Raw genomic sequence first — 18,828 nt, forward strand, 5'->3', positions numbered from 1 at the left:
AACTTCAACGCAAAAAAGAAAAATCATTAATTACAGGCATTCAAGATTCAAAAGAGAAGATTCCACTATGACCAGACAGGTTTCATTAAAAGTTCCACAAATAATGTCACAAGTCTATTAAATTCAATAAGCATGTCGCAGCAAAAAACCTAACATCAATTATCATGTCACTTGACGCAGAGAAAGCTTTCGATATACTTGTCGTTCCTATTTGCAGTACTTTGAGACTCATTAATACATTGAACGGCAGCATTATACAACTCGCTAAAAGCGACAGTCACCACGAACAGGATCACATCACAAAGTTTTACCCTACAAAGAGGAACCAGACAAAGGTGCCCACTTTCACCAATGCCATTTGCAATATTCATCGAACCACTAGCAACCGCTATATGTCAAAGTGCTAGGATAAAAGGTATTTGCTCTGTAAGGGAATAACACAAAATCAATTTGTATGCGGATGACATTCTTTATTTTCAAAAACCCAACTCATCTCTTCAAGCTGTCTTCAATCTCTCAGAGACATTTTCACAATTAGAGTACTCAAAACCCCAATACTCCCAATAACAGCAAACTCGTGGAATCCTGCAGATCAAATCCCAGATTACGCCAAACCTTATAGGAAACATTAAGTATTTAGGTATTAATATTTCACCAAAACTCACAGAGCTAACCAGTCTAAATTATACACCACTTCTGGAAAAAAAAATCTCAACTGATTTAAAACGCTGGAATAATTTACCTATCACTCCTGGGAAGATTAGCTACAGTAAAAATGAAAACCTTACCGCTAATAAACTATTTATTCTCAATATTCATTTAAAACCACATTAAAATGGTTCCAAACCTCTGCCATATTAAATTTTTACTCAAATAATTAAAACAAAATAGAATTAGTTTATTCAGTCTTCAGAAAAGTAAACAGGAGGGAGGACTAAATGCTCCCCACTTTAAACACTATTATTTAGCTAACCAATTACAATACCTCATCAAACACTGCACCACAATAAGGAGCATAATTTTTTTGCTAGAATTGGAACTCTCAAAACTCCCATTTATTTCTGCAAGTCTCAAACGCCATAAGTGTTTCAAGAATCCAATAAACGCATCCACCTTAACACATTCACTGCCATTGACGGCTTTAGAAGTCAAATATCCATGTTAACTGGGAAGGCTGGCAGTGAATGCGTTAAATGGCTAGCTGGACTTTTTTTTTTTCCCCCTACCCCAGATTTCATCCCTTTATTTTAGCACATGGGAACAATGTGGAATTGACCACCTACAACAACTATTTCACAATAATATTTTCATTACACATAATGAATTGTTCTAAGAATGCCAAATAATAAGCGGAAACTTCCTTCAATACATCCATCCATTTTCCGAACCGCTTATTCTCACGAGGGTTGCGCTGGTGCTGGAGCCTATCCCACCTACGGGCAATTTAGAGTCTTCAATTAACCTACCATGCATGTTTTTGGAATGTGGGAGGAAACCAGAGTACCCGGAGAAAATCCACGCAGGCACGGAGAGAACATGCAAACTCCACACAGGTGAGGCCGGATTTGAACCTGGGTCCTCAGAACTGTGAGGCAGACCTGCTACACAGTCAACCACTGTTCCACATCCTTCAATACAATAAATTAAAAACTGCAATAATTATTAAAAAAAAAAAAAAGAAAAAAAGAACACCAACACTTCAGAGCACCCTTCAACTGCCGGAGTTTAAGCAAATAGTGAAGCTTCTCCCACAAAGGGGGAAAAAAACGCTCAAAAGTTTATAAATTAATCTCGTACAAAATCAATGCACTTACCCATCACTAAACAGGAAGAAGACCTATGTCTGCTGACTGTAATTACTGGATGCAGATATGTAACAACACGTTTAGGATGACAAAAAACTAATTTAAAGCTTATACAATATAAAGTGGTCCATAGAACACACTTTATTCAATACACTATACCTAAAAATGCGCTTCTCTTCATCGAACATATGCACTCAATGCACTAAAAATACCAGACACCTATTTTCACGCTATATGGGAATTCACACCAATTCAATGCTTTTAGATTTCAGTTACGCAGAAACTCTTGTATATTCTGAACTGCAGAATTCTACTTTCCACCAAGATTGTGCATACTCGGTGACTTAACCATAATCGACCACCCAAATATTCACAATCAATACTCGTTGCGTTAGCTATTGCTAAGAAAACGGTTTTATTAAACTGGAAAAATCTATCAATATTAATCACCCTTCCTCAACATGGTGAACCTAGATCTTAGATTCCTCTGCCTGGGTAAAAGGCCTTCTGACAATAACAATATTATATTGTAAATGTAAAAGTAAAGTTGTGCCTTCTATATTCCTTTTTGTTGATGTTTTATTTTCTCCTTTTTCTCATTTATTTACTTTTTCTCTTACGCTTTAGACTGATTTGCACGATGAAAGGACGCATTCATGGATTGGGGATCTCTTTTCGACCTTGTGCTTGCGGTGGCGGCGGGAGTTTCTTTACTCCTTCCAGCCTTTGATGCGGTGGACCGATAACGCGACGAACCTCCCGGCGTGCGCTGGTGTTGGATTCCCTTATGTTCCACAGGTGCTGGGTTGGTGCCAACTGGCGTCCGCTCTTGTTCCCCATTACTTTTGCTGGTGGGGGACGGTGGGGCCACGTCGCTCACTTGCGCCTTGGTGGGACTGGGGGACCATCCTGGGTCCCTCGGTGTGGGTGGTGTCCCGTCCAATGGGCCACTCTCGGGTGGGCTCCTGACCAGGCCTCTCAGCTGGGTGGGGTGAGATCCTTAGATCCCGCGGTGCAGGGGCAGCAATTGCAAATAATTTCTGAAGCTTATTGTCCATAGGAAACTTGCATGTGTCCGGAGATACTCACCTCAGGGACTTATTTGCTTGGTGTGGGGCCACTCACTCATTGCGATAAATAACTCATAAATATGCAAACTTCCTGGGTATTCCCTCACTTGCACTTTATTTATAAATATGTTTACAATTTACATAGCCACTCCCACCACACTTCCGTTGTACAGCCGGCCAGGTCCACTATCTCTGTCCTGCATGCTTCCCCTCATTATCCCCAAGATAATTTCCTATCTTTTTCTCCCTGATCATACAAGGCTTTTTTCAGCCACAGCACGCTTTTTGCTGCTTTATCAGATCTTAATTTATTGTATTCCATTTTTAGAATTAATAACGGTTTGTACACTACACAGACATACCAACATTTTTTTATTTTGTCCTTAAGTCCTTGTGACACTAAAAATATAATGATTACGAGACTTTGATTTATGTATTTCTGAGTAGCATTGTTCTAATTTATCGAGATTAAGTTTTCGCCAGATTTCAGCTAAATTTGACAAATCAGTGATATATTGTAAGATTATTTTAACTTTTGTTTCATAGGGATCAAATTATGTAGAGCGATCTATCAGCAGGTTCAAAGTGCAATTGAAATCCCCACCTGTAATATTTAGGCCACACAATTAAGACAAGGTTAATAATAATTTTTAAAAAAAACTTAAAAAAACATTGAGTTGTCCTCCTTAGGACCATGAATGCTGATTAAATTTCGTGTCAGGGAAAGGATCCTAGGCAATTACAAACTTTCCATAGGGGTTAAAAAAAGTATTGGTAAGCAGAAAAGGAATTGTTTTGTAGATAAGAATTAATACCCCTGAGCATGATTATTATGTGGCATGTAGAACTTGACTAGGCCATCTAAATTGTACTTGTTTAATTTCAGTTGGTGTAATACAATGCAGTGGAAAGAAATACTGGCTTGCTTATCAAATTCTTATATTTTTGCATAGTTTGTTTAAAGTCATCAAACAGATGTAAATATCAGACAAACAGAACCAAAGTAATATCTTAAAATGATATTTTTTTAAAATGGTGATTTAATTTATTAAGGGGCAAAAAAAAAATCAAAGTTACTTGGCCCTGTGTGAAAAAGTAATGGCCCCCGAAACCTAATAACTGGTTGGGCCATCCTCAGCAGCAACAACTCAAATCAAGCGTTTTCTATAACTGGCATTGAGTCTTTCACATCTCAGTGGATATATGGACTTTGACGAGGCCACTCCAAAACCTTCATTTTGCTTTTTTAAGCCATTCAGAAGTTGACTTGCTGGTGTGTTTTAGATCGTTATCCTGCTGCAGAACCCAAGGGCGCTTCAGCTTGAGGTCACAAACTGATGGCTGAACATTCTCTTTCAAGATTTTCTGTTAAAGAGCAGAATTCATGGTTCCATCAATCACAGTAAGTTGTCCAGGTCCTGAGGGAGTTAAGCAGCCCAAGACTATCACACGACTACACTGTTAGAATAAAGTACATTGTTATCCCATATTTACTCTTACAGTATTTTCAAAGCATGCATTTAGCAGTATGTTGATTGTATCATAAAAGTTGACGTCTGTGAAGAGGACTGCGCCCTCATCAAAAGATAGCGGCTGGAACATTTTGCGGTCAAAGGTTGAAGCAATCAACGCTGAGGAAGAACACATCTCCACAGTGAGTCATATATGTGATTGTTTTACAACTTTATAGCAGCAACAGCTGTGTAAGTAGGAACCGCCCGAAGGAAATAAAAAGAGAGGGTTCGGCAGAGTGAACTTAGAACGGGTTGGAGATTGTAACTAAGGACACACTCTCGTCCGTCCTCCTTGCAAGTCTGAAAACTGAACTGCCTCTGTGTCTGTCTTGTTTTTACAAGTGTTCTAGGTGTCTTGAACCTAACATACACCATGTTTGACTGTTGGTATGATGTTCTTTTTCTGAAATACTGTGCTACATTTACGGCAGACGTAATGAGGCTAGGCTAGCTACATTAGCATTTTGAAGATATTAGCTGTTGGGCTAGCTGCTGTCCAATTTAGCATGTCGAAATTTTCCGCTGCTGGGCTAGCTGCATTAGCAGGTTGATGGTATGCAGTGTTGCCACAGTTACCTCAAAAAAGTAACTTTCCTGATTACTTGAGCTTAAAAGTAACTTAGTTACTAGGGGTGTTAAAAATGATTGATTAGGCAATATATCACCATCTTACATTGCACAATTCTCGTATCGATTCTAATCAATGTTTTTACACGCAGTTTTGCCCGAAATAGTCAATGCAGCGTCTTACTTTTGTGCTTCACCTCAACTCCTGTCCACTAGACGGCACACACTACACCAGAGCCTTGGAACCCACCAGAGGAGAATTAGAATCTCGCGGAGTTAGCCTGTCTTTTTTTTCTTTTACACTGAAGTCTGCTGTAGTCTCGCAGAGTTTAGAACAAAAAGTAAAACTTGAAAATGGCAGAGCAGGAGCTCCGAGATGCTCCGAGACACATTTACAAATCTGAAATCTGGATTTATTTTGGGTTTTACACCAAAAACCGAAGCCTGGAATGTGATAAAAGCCACGCCATATGCAAACTTTGCAATAAAAAAATCAAATACTGCGGAAACACCACAAACCTTCACGTACATGTTGCAAGACGCAAGGATGGAGTGGAGGTAAAAAGAAAACAAACGACTACTTCATCACAACTAACTCTTGAACAAGCTAACTCGGTCAGATTTTCAGAAAATTTAACACGTGCCACCAAAATAACACACTTGTTGACTTATTACATGTGCAAAGACGTGCCCTATGAGCTATGTGGAAAGTGAAGGCTTTCGTTATATGATAAACACAGTAGAGCCTCGTTACACCATACCATCCTCCCAACATTTCACTGACGTTGCTTGACGGTGTCCAACATTCCATCTTTAAACACTTAAACAAGTGATTAGTTCTTGTTCCAGACATACCTCTGTTAAATTGCACTAATGTTCAGTATAATAGCAGTCATGTTGCACAGCTGTTGGGTTCTAAAATGCCATATTAAATAACATTTTTGGTTGGCATATTTTTCCCTGCTGTCGGAGCTTTTGAAGCCATTTTTGAGAGTAAAAGGTTTACTTTTTATGACTTAAGTATTTATGTTTTTATACAATGTAATGTTTTTTAATGACAAATTTAATGCAGTAGACTGAATATGCATTTAAGCAGGTTTGAAAATGGATGGCGCTCAAAACAGAAGAATGTTATATTAATCAATGACTCTACATATTTTTTAGATGCTGTTTAAGCATAAAATATGGACTGCAACATGCAGTTGGCTAAATTACTTGACTGCTCACGGTTCTGACGTTTCAGCCAAATAAAATGCATTTGATACAAATTTGTGTTTTACTACTTTACTGAGTAGTTGCTTCTAAAGTCCATCCATCCATCCATCTTCTGTACCGCTTATCCTCACTAGGGTCGCGGGCGTGTTGGAGCCTGTATCCCAGCTATCTTCGGGCGAGAGGCGGGGTACACCCTGAACTGGTCGCCAGCCAATCGCAGGGCACATATAAACAAACAACCATTTGCACTCACATTCACACCTATGGGCAATTTAGAGTCTTCAATCAACCTACCACGCATGTTTTTGGGATGTGGGAGGAAACCAGAGTACCCGGAGAAAACCCATGCAGGCACGGGGAGAACATGTAAAGTCCACACATGCGGGGCCGGGATTTGAAGCCCGGTCTTCAGTATTGTGAGGGAGATGTGCTAACCAGTCGCCCACTGTGCCGCTTGTTTCTAAAGTCGTATATTAAAAAAATTTAAAAAACGAAATAATCGTAAAGTTTTAAATCGTGATTCATCGAATCGTGACCTATGAATCGCTAGAATACTAGGCAATCCACACCCCTATTAGTTACTTTACTGATTACTTGATTTCAAAAGTAGCTAAGTTGGAAAAAATGAACTCTTTAGTTACTTTCAGCAGCTGCCAAGTGGCAGGAATATCACTTATCCACAGTAGAAAAAATAGCATTAGCATAACTGAACCCCTTACTTTGTAGTATAGGCCACACAAGTTACAGAACGATGTCATCAACATGAAGCAAAAAAATACAGTCAGTAAATAAACATGTTAACAAGCACACCATTGTCAGTACACTTCTCTAAAGACTTAACTGACAGATAGATCAATCGATCGATGCTAATTGTGGTCCATGAAGGCAACAACGGTGTGTGTTTGCGGGTGCGTGCGTGTGTATTTGGCGTCCACACACACACACACACACACACACACACACACACACCATTGCTACCACCATCGTAATTTTTATGTGAAGAGCGAGAAAAGATGACAAGATTATGCAACTGTTGAACAAGCAAAGCTGTGGGTTATTGATGGGGAGTGGGTTAAACGAGTGTGTTAAACCAGCTCACAGTCCGGACTACAGACGAACTTGAAAGTTCTCACTTTTCATTGTAAATATTATTTAAGTATTGTAAGTCCTTCTGTGAGTGAGGCCTTGTGTATGAAAATTTATGACCGCGCATTTCGGTATGAATAATTAATCCACAATGCATTGTGCGCTTGACACGACAGTGAAACTGTTTTCTTAATGTGTGAATAAAAAAGTAACAACAATCAAACACACTTTTTACTAAGGAAAATAAAAATAGTGTGGCGACAGTGAAATCATGCATTTCTTTGCACTTTTATGGTACTGTACTGTCACTGTGCATTGTATAATAAACAATCACCTCCCAATCGCTTAGTTGTTTATTGAATAATGAGCAGTCTTGCGTGATCGATATAATATTTTTGAACAGCTAGACTGCTCTTTGTACGAATCACCAGCCATAAATTAATACTTGTCGATAAATATTGAAGACTCAAAAGTAACTATTGTCGTTTTGAAGAAGTAACTAGTCTTGCTACTTAACCGCGAAATGCAAGGTGTTACTTTGCTCGTTACTCAAAATGGCAACATTTTGGAGTAACGTGTTACCGGCATCACTGATGGTATGTCCATGTTGACTCAGTTGCTAAGGTAGTAGTTGCCATGTGATCTCGTTTGTAGCGTTTTGGCAGCCAGCTCACAAGCTGCTAGCGATGACCTAGAGGTATGACATCAATGAACCGAGGATGACGTTTTTTACCACCTGCCAGCAACACAAATTTTTCAAAAATTATCACAAATAATCGCCAATAGCTTTGCACCAGAGAGGTTACAGTCAAGGTTGTGTGAACTGGAAGCTGTTACTCAATGATATTGAAAATGTTGCAGACACAAAATCTCATCCGGGATTGGGATTGTTTCAAATGGAAAATTGCAATGATAGAAGCTCCACTTTGAATAATCAACTGTTTGTTTGGAGCTTTGTAGATTTAAAAATTTCCCAGCTCCAAAGGTGTTACCATGTCCTCTAAAACCACATTTAAGTGATTTCTTGATTGAACAGAAAAAGAAAACGAGAACAAAAGAACACCAGAGAGGCAGGACCAGACCTTGTGTCACCATCCTGCCTCAAAGTCTGCGCGGACCAGGTCGCTCCATTCGTCACACAGATCTTCAATAGATCTCTGGAACTGTATGAAGTACCACCCTGTTTCAAACACTCCAACATCATCCTAGTCCCCAAGGTCTGCATGACTACAGGCCTGTCGCCCTGACATCTGTGGTCAAATCCTCCACCACCAATGGGGTGCCCCAATGATGTGGCCTCTCTCCACTGCTCTTCTCTCTCTACACTAATGACTGCACCTCAACCCACCCAGCTGTTAAATTCCTGAAGTTTGCGGACAACACTACACTCATCGGCCTCATCAAAGACGAGTCTGCATATCGACAGGAAGTGGAGCGGCTGGAGCTTTGGTGTGGCCAACATAACCTGAACATGCTCAAGAATGTAGACATGATCGTGGACTTAAGGAAGCCTCCTTCGACACAGGTGCCGCTCATGCTGTCCAACTGCCCTGTGTTAAGCGTCAAAACCAAGTTCTTGGAAAATACAGTCTCTCGGGACCTGAAGTGGGAGACCAACGTCAACTCCATCCTCAAAAAGGCCCAGCAGAGGATGTATTTCCTGCGGCTTCTGAGGAAGCACGGCCTGCCACAGGAGCTGTTGAGGTAGTTCTACACAGCAGTCATCGAATAATTCCTGTGTTCCTCCATCAGAGTCTGGTTTGGTGTTGCCACAAAAAAGGACAAACTCTGACTGCAACGGAAAATCAGGACTTCCGGAAAATTCATTGGTACCCTACCCACAATTGAGGACTTGCATGCTGCCAGAGCTAAGACAAGAGCATGCAAAATCCTCTTGGAGCCTCCACGTCCTGGTCACCACCTCTTCCAGCTCCTTCTCTCAGGTAGACGCCATCGATCAATGCAAACTAAAACAAGCAGACATTCCAACAGTTTCTTCCTCTTGTTATTAAATTGCTAGAGGCTAAGTGACTCTCCGTAGTGCGTTTTTACATTTTTATGTCTCAAAAAAGTATTTCTTTATCTTTTTGGCTGTCTATTGTCGTACGAGAGCAGCTCCAACTACCGGAGACAAATTCATGCAAGTTTTTGACATACTTGGCAAATCAAGAGGATTCTGATCAGAAATCCCTGCCAGAAAACCCCCACCTGAAATCCCCCAGCCGGAGGTGATGATGTCATCTGAAATCCCCACCGGAAAGCACCCACTGGAAATCCCCCGCTGGAAGAGAGTGACGTTTTCACCGGAAATTCCCCGCCTGAAAGCCCCCACCGGAAGCAATGATCCAAGCCCTGCCCAAACACCTGTTGATGGCATGTTACATGTCCAGACATGTTAGACCAAGTCTAGACTCCTTGGGGGTCCTTCTCCACAAATGCCATTCTGATAAACATTAAAACAATGTCATAGCAACTCCCTCAGAAGGCACATCTGGGCATGTTTCAACTTGTCCAGACAGGTCAGAGCATGTCTGGACATGTCCGTCAGACATGTACAGACAAACCAACAAAGCTCCAGCAGCTGAAAATTGACTCACTCGGTTTAAGGACATTGTTATCTTGGAAAGTATGATCCACGGTTACAAGTTAGGCCTCAACACAGCCCACACATGATGACCAATCCGTAACCCTAACGAATATGCTTTTGTAAAAAAATAAAATAATATATAACTAAATAAAACAGTTTTAAAAAACTTGATGGGCCCCCCTCTGGAGCCAGGCCTGGAGGTGGGGCTCGAAGGAGAGCGCCTGGTGGCCGGGCCTGCACCCATGGGGCCCGGCTGGGCACAGCCCGAAAGGGTAACATGGGTCCCCCTTCCCATGGGCTCACCACCTGTGGAAGGGGCCATAGGGGTCGGGTGCAGTGCGAGCTGGGCGGAGGCCGAAGGCGGGGACCTTGGCAATCCGATCCCCGGCTACAGAAGCTGGCTCTAGGGACATGGAATGCCACCTCTCTGTTAGGGAAGGAGCCCGAGCTGGTGTGTGAGGTCGAGAACTTCCGACTAGATATAGTCGGACCCGCCTCAACGCACAGCTTGGGCTCTGGTACCAGTCCTCTCGAGAGGGGTTGGACTCTCTTCCACTCTGGAGTTGCCCACTGTGAGAGGCGCCGAGCAGGTGTGGGTATGCTTATTGTTCCCCGGCTCGGCGCCTGTTCGTTGGGGTTCACCCCGGTGGACGAGAGGGTAGCCTCCCTCCGCCTTTGTTTGGGGGTACGGGTTCTGACTGTTGTTTGTGCCGATGCACCAACCACCAGTTCAGAGTACCCACCCTTTTTGGAGTCCTTGGAGGGGGTGCTGGAGAGCGCTCCCGCTGGGGACGCCATCGTTCTGCTGGGGGACTTCATTGCTCACGTGGGCAATGACAGTGAGACCTGGAAGGGTGTTTTTGGGAGGAACGCCCCCCCCCGATCAGAACACGAGCGGTGTTCTGTTATTGGACTTCTGTGCTCATCACGGATTGTCCATAACGAACACCATGTTCAAGCATAAGGGTGTCCACACGTGCACTTGGTACCAGGACACCCTCGGTCACAGTTTGATGATCGACTTTGTGGTCGTGTCATCGGACTTGCGGACGCATGTCTTGGACACTCAGGTAAAGAGAGGGGTGGAGCTGTCAACTGATCACCACCTGGTGGTGAGTTGGCTCCGATGGTGGGGGAAGATGCCGGTCCGACGTGGCAGGCCCAAACGTATTGTGAGGGTCTGCTGGGAACGTCTGGCGAAATCCCCTCTCAGAAGGAGTTCCAACTCCCACCTCCGACAGAACTGCTCATGTTTCGGGGGAGGCGGGGGACATAGAGTCCGAGTGGACCATGTTCCACGCCTCCATTGCTGAGGCGGCTGACCGGAGCTGTGGCCGTAAGGTGGTTGGTGCCTGTCATGGCGGCAATCCCCGAACCCGTTGGTGGACACCAACCGTGAGGGATGCCGTCAAGCTGAAGAAGGAGTCTTATCGGGTCCTGTAGGACTCCTGAGGCAGCAGATGGGTACTGGCTGGCCAAGCAGAATGCAGCATTGGTGGTCGCTGAAGCAAAAGCCCGGCATGGGAGGAGTTCGGTGAGGCCATGGAGAAAGACTTCCGGACGGCTTCGAGGAAATTCTGGTCCTCCATCCGGCGTCTCAGGAGGGGGAAGCAGTGCACCATCAACACTGTGTATAAGTGTTGATGGTGCACTGCTGTGTATAAGTGTTGATGGTGCACTGCTTCCCGCTGCTGACCTCGACTCGGGATGTTCTGAGCCGGTGGGGAGAATACTTCGAAGACCTCCTCTATTCCACCGACACGCCTTCCCATGAGGGAGCAGAGTCTGGGTTCTCTGAGGCGGGCTCTCCTATCTCTGGGGTTGAGGTCACCGAGGTAGTTAAAAAGCTCCTCGGTGGCAAGGCCCCGGGGGCGGGGGGGATGAGACTCGCCCGGAGTTCCCCAAGGCTCTGGATGTTGTAGGGCTGTCCTGGTTGACACGCCTCTGCAACATCGCATGGACATCGGGGACAGTGCCTCTGGATTGGCAGACTGGGGTGGTGGTCCCCCTTTTTAAGAAGGCGGACCGGAGGGTGTGTTCCAACTACAGGGGGAATCACACTCCTCAGCCTCCCTGTTAAGGTCTATTCAGGGGTGCTGGAGAGGAGGGTCCGTCGGGAAGTTGAATCTCAGATTCAGGAGGAGCAGTGAGGTTTTCGTCCTGGCCGTGGAACAGTGGACCAGCTCTACACCCTTGGCATGGTCCTCAAGGGTGCATGGGAGTTCGCCCAACCAGTCTACATGTGTTTTGTGGACTTGGAGAAGACGTTCGACCGTGTCCCTCGGGCGGTCCTGTGCGGGTTGCTTCGTGAGTATGGGGTACCGAACCCCCTGATACGGGCTGTTCGGTCCCTGTACGACCGGAGTCAGAGTTTGGTCCGCATATCCGGCGGTAAGTCGGACTCGTTTCCGGTTAGGGTTGGACTCCGCCAAGGCTGCCCTTTGTCACCGATTATTTTCATAACTTTTATGGACAGGATTTCTATGCGTAGCTGAGGCGTAGAGGGGGTCCGGTTTGGTGGCCTCAGTATTGAATCTCTGCTTTTTGAAGATGATGTGGTTCTGTTGGCTTCATCAAGCCGTGACCTCCAACGCTCACTGGAGCAGCTCGCAGCAGTGTGCGGAGCGGCTGGGATGAGAATCAGCACCTCCAAATCTGAGACCATGGTCCTCGGTCGGAAGAGAGTGGCGTGCCATCTCCAGGTCGGGGATGAGATCCTGCCCCAAGTGGAGGAGTTCAAGTATCTTGTTCACGAGTGAGGGAAGAATGGAACGGGAGATCGACAGACGGATCGGTACAGCGTCTGCAGTGATGCGGACTTTGTATCGATCCGTTGTGGTAAAGAAGGAGCTAAGCCGAAAGGCGAAGCTCTCTATTTACCGGTCGATCTACGTTCCTACCCTCACCTATGGTCACGAGTTGTGGGTCGTGACCGAAAGAACAAGATCCCGGATACAAGCGGCCGAAATGAGTTTCCTCCGCAGGGTGTCGGGGCTCTCCCTTAGAGATAGGGTGAGAAGCTCGGTCATCCGGGAGGATCTCAGAGTAGAGCCCCTGCTCCTTCACATCGAGAGGAGCCAGATGAGGTGGCCGGGGCATCTGATTCGGATGCCTCCCGGACGCCTCTCTGGTGAGGTGGTCCGGGCACATCCCACCGGGAGGAGACCCCGGGGACGACCCAGGAGAGACTACGTCTGGAGAGACTACGTCTTTCGGCTGGCCTGGGAACGCCTCTGGATCCCCCCGGAAGAGCTGGATGAAGTGGCTGGGGAGAGGTAAGACTGGGGATCCCTGCTAAAGCTATTGCCCCCACGACCCGACCTCGGATAAGCGGGAGAAAACGCATTGATGGATGGAGTTATATTTCTTAACTGCACAGGTTGTGCTTCGAGCAGAGATGTGCTTCGAGCAGAGAATTTCAAGGAGAATGACAACCACACAAGATCCCATTCACTGCCACCAAAGAATAAAATCCAAATCCATATGTGGATAAAACTTTGCTAGATTTTATGCGCAAGGTAATACAAACCTGGACTATTGAGCAAATGGAAGAGTAGGAGAATTTGGAGGAAAAAGCGCAAGTGTGGGAGCCCTATTTGTTCATGCATTTTTGTCAAATGTAAATTCTGTACATAGTTATCCATATAAATAAAAAAAAAATTCCTGTCAGAAGTACTTTGTCAGTGTTGTTTTATGTTCAGATGTTTGAGATTTTCACTAAAGAAAAAAAAATATAGGTGTCAAAGTTATTGTTGTGCTTGATGTGTCTAATTTCACAAAAAGTTTCTCAGTACCCACCCCTCCCGAAACAGATTTGGCTGAAAGTAGCTTATATTTGACAGCTGATTACTAAAGAACGGTATAAGCCAGAGAAAAACTTTTTTTCTGATGAAAGAAGAGAGTCCGATCTTTCTTTTTCTGGTTTTGGCATTTACATTGTCATAGTACACAATATTATGTGGGACTTGAAAAATCATTGAAATTACTCGAAAATACCTCGCAGTCTGGGGGTTCCCTGCTCAGGAAATGGCTGGCAGTGAATGTGTTCAGATCAGGAAATAGGAGAATTTTTCCAAATTCACGATTTTTAGTTTATAATCAACATTAACATGGAAAATTTGGGATGGTAAATATTATTTACTGAACAGGGGAAGAATATTATGTACAATAACTTGTCAGCCCACAACCAAACTGTGACTGCATGGTGGATCACATGCCTTATTTTGATTAAGAAGGCAGTTAGCCAGCTAGTTAGCCCGCGAGCTGCAGGATGATTGCTGTCACTTCAAACGTTCCTCATGGTTAAATGCTTCATTTTGACTCTGCGCGGCGACCTCGCTGGCCACTGTGGGCGGTCCGTAGATAAACTCCCCCAGCCTGCAAGTTTCTCTTTACCGATCGATTGCAAGGCTCATGGCTTCTTGGCTCCCCACATGTGAAAGCTGGTGAGCCTGTCAACCGAGCTGCTGCCTCCCCCATCAGAAGGAAAAACTCAAGTCAGTAGCAGCGAGCTGGAAATATGAGATAATCATAGACATATGGTTGACGTTTTTACAGTGCACGTACACTTTTATGTGCCATGCTTGCTTGCATGTCACGTAGGGCGAGTCTTGTCAAAAAAACATGTACACGCCAGATTTCTAGCACTATGCGGAGTACTTTAAGCCATCCATCCATTTTCTGAGCCGCTTCTCCTCACTAGGGTCGCGGGCGTGCTGGAGCCTATCCCACCTATCATCGGGCAGGAGGCGGGCTACACCCTGAACTGGTTACCAGCCAATCGCAGGGCACAAACAACCATTTGCACTCACACCTACAGGCAATTTAGAGTTGTCAATTAGCCTACCATGCATGTTTTTGGGATGTGGGAGGAAACCGGAGTGCCCGGAGAAAATCCACGCAGGCACGGGGAGAACATGCAATTGATTGAAACGCCCGGTCCCCAGAACTGTGAGGCAGACGCTCTAACCAGTCGGCCACCGTGCCTCTACTTTAAGCCATGTGAATGTTTAAACAGCAGTGTGGGTGAGGAGACATCGAAGTAATTGCACTCAAGGAAGGGACGATTCAAATGGCGTTGTGAGAGTACTATACACCCAGTGCTGTTGGCCTTTTTTCCCTACTGACACTTATTCTAAAGAAGGCTGGTCCTCAAAAAGAATTTGACATAAAGACACTGGATCTTGTTTTTACCATTTAATATGAACAGTGTTGAACGTATTTCTTTGTGCGTGTGTGTGTCCGTCCTCACCAGTGCCTGCATGTCGTACATGCTTCCCAGATGATCCCAGATGACTGAAGAAGAGATCTGGCGGCCTATGTTCTGACTAAACTTGTCTCGGATGCAGATCATGTGGAAGTGCCGGTTCACTCCTGCACACACGCACGCGCAGGAAATCATCGCAGTCAAGAATGATGAGCAATGTGTGGATCATACAGTGTCAATGTAACAAAATGTCCCACAATCCTTTACAAACGCATCATTAGGACCCAAGCAGGTGACCTGTGAGGGCCCAATTGTATTTCTAGAAATTATTATTGAGTGACTGCAGAGCATTCACAGATATGGTATTGTACCTTTATTTTTTTAAGACAGGGTTCTCTTTCACCATTTTACATCCGATTCACTTCATTCCAAATTCAACATTCGAAAAATTCACACCTCGCGTGGCATTACTCATCTAAGCCGCAAAATTTTCACATTTCCCAATATTCCATTTTTTTAACCAAAAAATTCCCCATTCATTTCCAATGGCACATTCAACAAAACACATTCACATCGTTCCCATTCAAAATTCCCAAAAAATTCAAAATGCTCAGCTCATTCAATTCACCTTGGGATCAATTTCCAACATTCCAAAAATGCCCACCCACCAAAAAGTCCAAATTTTCCACCTTTTTGACCCAAAGCAATCCCATACACTTACATATTCAGCATTACTCCCTCATCCTTCCACATTTTTCATCCGATTCAAACCATTTCAACTACTAAACATTTTCAACATTCCAAAAATTCCATCCCAGCAAACATTTCACCATTTTCACCAGGTTTTTCCACCCTTTGACCCACAAAATTTCTAAAGGACATATTTTACATTATTCACTCAATTCAAGTCAATTAAAACAATTTCAAGTCCAAAGTTTTTCACATTTTGACACCCAAAATTCCCGTATCATAATCAGAATCCTCTTTATTTGCCAAGTATGTCCAAAAAACACACAAGGAATTTGTCTCCGGTAGTTGGAGCCGCTCTAGTACGGCAACAGACAGTCAATTGACAGAGAACACTTTTGAGACAAAAACATTGCCAAAAAAAAACAGTCACTGAGTATTAGAACATTTTCCCCTTCTCCTTCAACATTTCTCAACAGATTCGAACCATTTCAACTTCTACGTGTTCAACTCATTCAAACCATACTGTGAACCACTCCCAATCCTCAAATTTCACGAAATTTCAAAATAAAAGCCCGAAATTCTAATTTGTTTTTTTTTTACAAATGTTGCCAGTTTCCTTATTTCTCAACCGATTTGAACCGTTTCAACTTCTACGTGTACAGCTCGTTTAAGCCATCCTGTGAAGCTAATTTCAAAAATGTTCAAAATAAAAGCATGTTTTTAAATATTTTTACAAATTTAGCTAGTTTCCTTCTTTCTCAACCGATTCACACTAGTGAGGATAAGCGGAACAGAAGATGAAGATTCGCATCGTTTCTACTTCCATGTGTTCAGCTCATTCAAACCATCATTTGAACCAGTCCCATTCCCCCAGTTTCATAAATGTATAAAATAATAGTTCGGAATTCATAATTTTTACACATTTGGCTACAGATTCCTTATATCTCAACCGATTGGAATCGTTTCAACTTAGTGTTCAGCTCATTCAAGCCATCCTTTCGCTCACTCTCATTCCCTAAATTTTACAAATGAATAAAAACCCTTAAATTCACAATTTTTATAAATTTACCAACAGTTTAATTTCTCAACCCTACCTAACTGTTTCAACTTCAACATGTTCAGCTCATTCAAGCCATCCCATGAGCTTTCCCAAATTGCTACAATTTCCTAGATTTTCAAAATAAAAGCATTTCACTTCATTCCATTACATTTCATATTATTCCATATTATTCAATATCAATTGATAGCATTCCATATGATTCAATAAAATTCCAAATGATTTCGTTCAGCATTTCTGCATTCACACGCAATTTCTCCAGGAATTGCACATTCTAGTTATTATTATTAGGGCCCGAGCAAGTGACCTGCGAGGTCCCTAGCATATAGAGGAGACCCAGACGAACACAAAAAAGTCAGCGCGTCGTAACTCCAACAGAAAGTGCGAAAAGTGTGAAATATTCGCATTTTTTCAGAGTTTATACTTTTACGAACTCCTCCTACAGCTTTCATCTGATTCGCTTCAAAATTGGTCTGTAAAATCTCTAGACATGGGACATTAAAACAAAAGATTTTTAATCCAATGAACTATATGACAGGGGCAGGGCTTCAAACTTTTCATTCCACATTTTGCCACAAAACCGAAAATGCCTAAACTTCATCATAGTCTCATGCACACGAAGTTTGTTCTCTGCATTTAACCCATCAGAGTGAACACATACACGTTAGTTGGTACGTGTCACTTAGAGCTACAAAAACTGTCTCACATCTGTATCGAGAAACTTCTGTACAGAAACTTCAAAGGCACACGGACCCTAAACCCAACAGGAAGTGACCCGTCACTTCATAATTGTAAGGTTCCACCTTTTCCGTACACTTCCAGATGCCATACAGTTCATCAAAGAGCTATTCGTGGTACATCAGAGGGACAGCCTACAGGTTTCATCCGATAGACTTCAAACTTGGCCAGATTCATCTCAACACCATCCATCCATTTTCTTCTGCTTATCCGAGGTCGGGTCGCGGGGGCAGTAGCAGGGAAGCCCAGACTTCCAAGGGGATCCCGGGGCGTTCCCAGGTCAGCCGAGAAACGTAGTCTCTTCAGCGTGTCCTGGGTCGTCCCCGGGGTCTCCTCCCGGTAGGACGTGCCCAGAACACCTCACCAGGGAAGCGTCCAGGAGGCATCCTAAACAGATGCCTGAGCCACCTCATATGGCTACTCTCAATGCAGAGGAGCAGCGGCTCTACTCTGAGCCCCTCCCAGATGACCGAGCTTTTCACCATCTCTCTAAGAGAGATTCCAGACACCCTGCGGCGGAAACTCATTTTGGGCGCTTTTATCCGGGATCTTGTTCTTTCGGTCACGACCCAGAGCTCGTGACCATAGGTGAGGGTAGGAACGTAGCTCGACCGGTAAATAGAGAGCTTTGTCTTTCGGCTTAGCTCCTTCTTCACCACAATGGATACAAAGTCTGCATCACTGCAGACGCTGCACTGATGAGCCTGTCAATCTCCCATTCCATTCTTCCATCGCTCGTGAACAAGACCGTAAAATACTTGAACTCATCCACTTGGGGTAGGATTTCATCCCTTACCCGGAGAGGGGACTCCACCCTTTTCCGACTGAGGACCATGGTTTCATATTTGGAGGTGCTGATTCTCATCCCAGCCGCTTCATACTCGGCTGCGAACCGCTCCAGTGAGAGTTGGAGATCACGGCTTGATAAAGCCAACAGAACCACATCATCTTCAAAAACCAAAAACATGCAATACTGAGGCCACCAAATAAGTACACCCACACCTGGTCGGCAGCCCTCCCAACTCCAGAGTAGAAAGACAGTCCAACCCATCTCAAGAGAACTGGTACAAGAGCCCAAGCCGTGCGTGGAGGCGAGCCCGGCTATATCTAGTCAGAACTTCTCGACCTCACACATCAGCTCGGGCTCCTTCCTTGCCAGAACGGTGACATTCCAAGTTCCTAGAGCCAATTTCTGTAGCGGGGGATTGGATCACCAAGGTCACCGCCTTCGGCCACCGCCCAGCTCACACTGCACCTGTGCTTTGTCTGGTCCCTCACCTAGGACTTGTTTGC

The 18,828-nt window shown here is 44.2% G+C and overlaps 1 protein-coding gene across 1 annotated transcript in view; it reads right to left on the reverse strand.

The window, feature by feature from the left end:
• mrgbp (MRG/MORF4L binding protein) overlaps positions 1-18,828 on the reverse strand; it is a 37,141-nt gene that overhangs the window by 3,727 nt on the left and 14,586 nt on the right. Inside the window, exon 2 of the mRNA XM_061693931.1 lies at positions 15,096-15,217. Coding sequence (XP_061549915.1) covers positions 15,096-15,217 — 122 coding nt within the window. The remainder of the gene's footprint in view (positions 1-15,095; positions 15,218-18,828) is intronic.

This window comes from Phycodurus eques, chromosome 1 (assembly GCF_024500275.1).
Source record: "Phycodurus eques isolate BA_2022a chromosome 1, UOR_Pequ_1.1, whole genome shotgun sequence".
NCBI classification, from domain to species: domain Eukaryota; kingdom Metazoa; phylum Chordata; class Actinopteri; order Syngnathiformes; family Syngnathidae; genus Phycodurus; species Phycodurus eques.